Genomic DNA, 5656 nt, shown 5'->3' on the forward strand with positions numbered 1-5656 from the left:
CAAGCAAATGTGCACACACAGTATGGTATGAGCATCCATCCTCCCCTCTTCCCAGAAACAAAGTATGTTTTGTTTTTAGAACACGTCAGAACTGAGAGTTGAATCTAGGTCATCTTAAACCTTGAGATTTTGAAGGCTCCATATATTTTACTAAGAATATGTTGGAGGAGGGGAAAAAAAAAAAAGCAAGAGGGCTAACCCTTGTTTCAGAGCACATACTCCTTATTGATCTCCAACTGCAAAACTCAGTTCTCAAGCGTTGCCAAGTGCAAGCTCGGCTACAACACGCGGGCCGTGACAGAGGTGAGGATTGCCCACGTGTTTCAGAAAAGCACTGGCAAGGCCTCGCAGTAACAACCTAGTGAGTCAAACTCACCAGAACGATTACACCGCGAGAGTCACTCGCCGTCCAGTTTAGAGACAACATGAAAAAGCAGGTTTGTGTAGGGAATATCCTCAGTCAGACGAGTGTTGCTCAACACCCTCAGAAAACACCTCCACATACTGTCACTAAATTCCCGAGTGTTTGCACAAAGACAAAAATTTGTCACGAGGGCTGAGGGATACTCCAAGGCTAAAAAAAAACCCAACAGCAGAGCTCCACAGCAGAAACCATGGTCATTTCTGCCAGGCAAGAAGGTTTCTTCAGCAAAGTATGTCATTATTTTGTGCTCAACATCCATTTACACACATTCCAGAATTCATCTTATAGTCACTTTTACACTTTAGCTTCCACCCCCTGTAACAGCTTTTATAAAGTGTATTTGTAACTCTTTCCAAGAGATAAAAAAAACGGATAGCATGTGTTCCTTTAGGTCAGAACTTTAAGCAAGCAGAAAAACTTCCGAGCATGCCTTTTTCAGTACTGAGAACACAAATACTTTGTTAGCATTCGTCTTACCAGCAGGAGGGACAGTACCTTTACTGCAGTAACAGCAGTTCTAGTGGGAAAAGGCCAAGAACATTCTCATACTCATTTTTTTTTATAAGACTACTTTAAAGCAAACCATACCTGCATCAGATTAAATCTTGCCACCTCGTTTATAGGAGCATCAGAAATTATCCCGTACTGCTCTGGGTTAACAATGGCAGGACAGATGAAACACGCCAGAAGAAGGTCTGTGCACATTGCTCTGACCTCCCCAACCTCCAGCCTGTCGACACACGAGAGCGTTTTGTACATTTGTGACACGATCCATCTCAAGCTGTGAGGAAAACAGTAAGTGTTTTGTTTGAGATAGCCAATGAATTTGTTCACCAAGGTCACCAGCTTGGCCTCGTTGGAGTCAACCATCTCCTGCACTCTTTGTCTGAACTTTTCTGTGCCTTTCTCTCCAAATAACTTCTCCTGTTGGACAGGGGAGAATCTCTCAATCAACTTGTTTGGATCCGTTTCCAGGTGGTCTTCATCTTCAACCAGAAGCTGCATGATAGGCTCATGTAAAGTTGCAGTAAGAAAAAGTTTTGCAGAAAAGAGTCCTTCAGAGAAAAGCTTGAATAGGATGCTGAAGGCACAGGTGCCTCGTCTCAGCAGCCGCCTGGGGTTGTCGCTTTCCTTGAGCTCAAACTCAATCAAGTAACGGAGGACCTGGAGGAGGTAGCTCTCGTCCTCCTGCATGATGCAGTTGCCATAAATGGAGGTAAAGACCGTGTGAATGACACCCTGAGTGTTGTCCTGGTTGAGCTTCTCTCCGGCAACCAGGCAGGATGCAATAAGCCTAGGGTTCTCTCTCAATCTGTTGAGGAATTCTCCGTAAGCAGCCTCCTGAAATCCCAACTGCTTATATCCATCCACAAACTGCGTGTCCTCCAAGATTTTAGCATGCTGGCAACATTCAGCTGGAGAAGCCTCAGCACTTTAAAGAAAAACATTGGAACAGTTAAGCAAACAAACTTCCTAAGAAATGCCACGTGGTCAATCTCTTAACAAGACTACCACCAAGGAAAAGAGTCTTTCCATACGGTTAATCCAAATGATTTACAACACCAGGAATAAGGAGAGCTTGTTCCCATGAACTAGGAACAGATGCAAGCACATGTATGAAAAACAAGTGCATTTCAGGTGAGTCAGATTCCCTAATTCAGACTGATTTTAAAGCCTTCCTATTTTTATGATGAGTACAGCAAAGGACTCCAGGCACTAAGTGTGACATATCTGCTGGATTTGCTGCATTTCACAGCAGTTTAGGAGCTGCTTCTCCCCAGGACCACCCTCACCCCGCAAGTCACCTTGTTATGATCAGCCTGTCCAAGTTAATCCTTTGCTGCTTGGAAATCCATGCTGTGCGGTACAGCTTTTCAGCCGTCTTCAACACATCGGCATTGAGCCTTTGAATAAGTTGCTTTTCTGAGTTTACATACAGCCGTTCCTGCTTGAGGTGATGAGCCAGCGTGTGTATGTCCAGCTTCACCATCTTGGGCAGCGAGCGGGTCACACAGCACCCACTGAAAGGGAGAAAATGGAACAGGTGAATCCCAACACCTGGGAAACAAGTTCTGTCAGCCCCAAGGAAGTGAAAAGCAAGGCACAAACCCACACTCAGCAGTAAACCCTGCTGTGCCCCTTCCCTGTCGGCAAATTAGTATGTTAGCTCAAATCCACCGCCCACCACTTAATGACTGAGCCACTCTTTTTTAATGCAAGGTTTGCTAATTGCCAATTTCATTAACCCCTTGTTATGGCAGCACATCGGGGACACTTGCCCAGCAGCGAACGGTATTTTCAGCTCTCGCTCCCGAACCAAAACGGTAACACAGTATGGCGCTACAGGACTGCTGCGCCGCACCACGCCTCCACCGCACAGGTGAGAGACTGGCCGTTACCACAGTGCAGGTCACACAGGCTCAGGGAAACGGGATCCCACCCTAACTCACTGCTAAACAGGCAAAAGGACTTCTGCGCTTACTACGTTGTCCCAAAGCACTGCCACACAGTGCAGCACCCGAGTACTCGTGTGGTTATCTCTGGCCTGTCAAAGCAAACGTCCACTCTCACCTATGCACAAGAAACACCAAGCTACCCACACTGGTCTTTTCTGCTAAAAAAATTTAAATAATATTACTAATTAAAAAGATAATAATCCAGGAGTACCAATACCCCGATGAGGCAGAAGTTGGACATAAGCCTGGCGGCTCTGCTCAACAGCAGGATTCATTCAGAAAACATTCCTCAAATATTTCAATTCAGAAGAATATTTATTTGGGCCACAGTCAAAAAGATGTTGTTTTAAAGACAGACAAACAACTGTAAGCTTTCACAGCACATCAGGGACAAAAATCTACACTACCGTTACATTCCAGTGTAACATCAGCTCTAACTTCACAGCCGGAAAAGGCCTTAGTCACCCGTTCACAGATAACAGTACCATGCTGTTCAGAACAAGTGCAAGGAGCTCATCCGCCGAAAAACTAACTCCAGGGAAGAAGAAAACATCAACTGCACTAATGCTGAAGGGGTAGAATCTTACAGATCACGTTACGTTTCTGTGGAATTAATGATTGACTGCTTTCTGTCTTCTTCCCCACCAGAACTAACAGCCAAAGTAGCTAATTTAGGAAGAAGCAGGGTTTGATGCAGCTATCGTCTCTAACAGCTCTGGCAGGCACATTGGCAATGGTTATGTTGGAGCTGCCCAGGGGTCGGTGATGAACCCTTCAAAGCCAACGCTACAGTCCAGTGAAAAACAGTTCCGCAACCTGGGGCGGCTCCAGAGGCGCCTTGCCCCCCAAACCATCGAGCACCCTACAAACAACGCACCGTGCGCTGGCCTGACGCTCCTCCCTTTTAGTGTTTTAAGGGTCTGCTGGTTCACTGCTCAGCATCACAGGAGAGGATCCCCCCGAAGAATGCAGATTAGCTCCCTAATTCGCCACAGGTTTTACATTTGTTGGGGTTTTTCAGCATGGGGAGAAAGCCCGATAACCAGGTGCACTGACAACCGTCACTGCTCCCTGAACGTGTGATTAGGGTCTTCCATCTGTAGTTTTTAACCTCACAACCAAAACCCCAGCAGAGAGAGATGCTCTCACCAGCCTTTATGCATAAAAAAAATTGCAATCTTACTATGCCTGGTGGTTTAAAAGTCATTCCTGGCAAATACAGACAGCCATGTATACAAAGCTCTCGAAAAGAAAAACTAACAAAATCCACAAAATAAAACCCCAATCATAAAAAAAAAAAGGCCACAAAAAGCCCTAACCAGCGGTTACAGCTTGTGTATCCAGTGGTGAAATTAAGCAAAGAACTTCAAGGACACAACAATTCAGAGGTTTTTAACTAGGACAGTCTCAGAGAAACGATTAGAAAAAGAAACACTGACATTGCTGCCAAAGTTCTTTGAAAAACAAATAACTTCTTGCAACAAATTTATTTTTAGTCCCAGAATTTTAGGGCTCACAAAAAAACCAAGCGTTAAACTTGACGCTGGCTGCAAACACAGCAGGCCACGAGCTATCGGCACCAGCCAGGAAAAAGAAGTTGCATCCGTAAAAATGTCCATACGTGAGACCTGCAGAACCGCCTTCTGTCCTCGCAGACCCCTGCGGCTGCAAGGCCGTACTTCAGAGCTGCTCGCAGCTTGCCAGACCCTACCGGTGTCTGCCAACGCCGTCCGCTCTCGCGTGTCCACCCACAGGCTCTGCTCTCCCGACAGGTTAGTCCGAGCGGTGCTCCAGCTTGAAAGCAAGTTTGGGGAAGGAAGAGGGGACTCACATGGGGTACCCCCTGGGAACAGCCTCTGGACTTCACCTGCATTCCTACGCCTCCGCTTTGCCAGACTTCTAAAGAACCTTCTGGTTTTGTGTCACTCATTACGAACACATCTAACAGTGCACAAGCCAATTAAACGGCACCCGAGGTGTCTCTCAGACTTTACAAGTGAAGTTTTTTCTCTTACTGTTTCACTCAGAGTCTTTTTTTTCCACTCGAGAAGATGTTTTCATCATCAAGGATGGGCTAAGCTCCCTGACAGCTTTCAGCTGCTGAAGAAAGCCTGTTTTGTTCTCCTCTGCCCACAGGTGACCGAACTCCCAACGTCCGATCAGCAAGAGACAAGGGTGGCCTGGAATCAATATACTTTTCCTGCTAAAGTTATGATTATCAAAACAGCAGTGACATCGCTGGCAACCTTTTCTGGAGCTATGGACAATAAAAAAAAAATCATTTACTACTCAGAAAGCAAATCAGACTCCCACACAGCCCAGAATCCTAATGCAGACGCACCTAATCCACCTGTCCAGCAAACAAAACCAGCAACAAAACAGTGGAAAAGGTCAGGCTCCTGCAAAACATACTGTTATGCCACCTGAACAAAATAAAGACAACATGGGTCTCACACACGCTCAGAAAGTGAAGTTGCCACCTAACACGAACAATTTGGACACCTCCTCAGGCCACAGCATCACAGCCCTTAAGCAGGCAGCGAAGCACTGAGTAGCCCTGAGAAGGGGCACAGAGCTGTGCTTTTCTTTTTCCTTTCACACTAGTTGCCACCACGAACTTCAGCCCCAAAACAAGCCTCCAAAGACTACGGTTACCGGCATCTGCGCTTCCAAACTGCTGGTCTCGTGACTATCTGGTAACATCCTATCAACTGGCCACTGCCCACGTGTCGGTCTTATCTGTCTCTACTGCAGAACACCAGAAATAACAAAAGCG

At 46.2% G+C, this 5656-nt stretch overlaps 1 protein-coding gene across 3 annotated transcripts in view; it reads right to left on the reverse strand.

The window, feature by feature from the left end:
• The window catches only part of GAPVD1 (GTPase activating protein and VPS9 domains 1), a 22453-nt gene extending 20039 nt beyond the window's left edge, over positions 1-2414 (reverse strand). For all 3 annotated transcript variants that reach the window (XM_010149289.1, XM_010149282.1, XM_010149274.1), the window contains exons 1-2: positions 2230-2414; positions 1013-1856 (exon numbers count right to left, since the gene is read on the reverse strand). In XM_010149289.1, coding sequence (XP_010147591.1) covers positions 1013-1856; positions 2230-2414 — 1029 coding nt within the window. The remainder of the gene's footprint in view (positions 1-1012; positions 1857-2229) is intronic.
• Between the last annotated feature and the right edge of the window lie 3242 nt (positions 2415-5656).

Source organism: Eurypyga helias, unplaced genomic scaffold (assembly GCF_000690775.1).
Source record: "Eurypyga helias isolate BGI_N326 unplaced genomic scaffold, ASM69077v1 scaffold23880, whole genome shotgun sequence".
Taxonomy (NCBI): Eukaryota; Metazoa; Chordata; class Aves; order Eurypygiformes; family Eurypygidae; genus Eurypyga; species Eurypyga helias.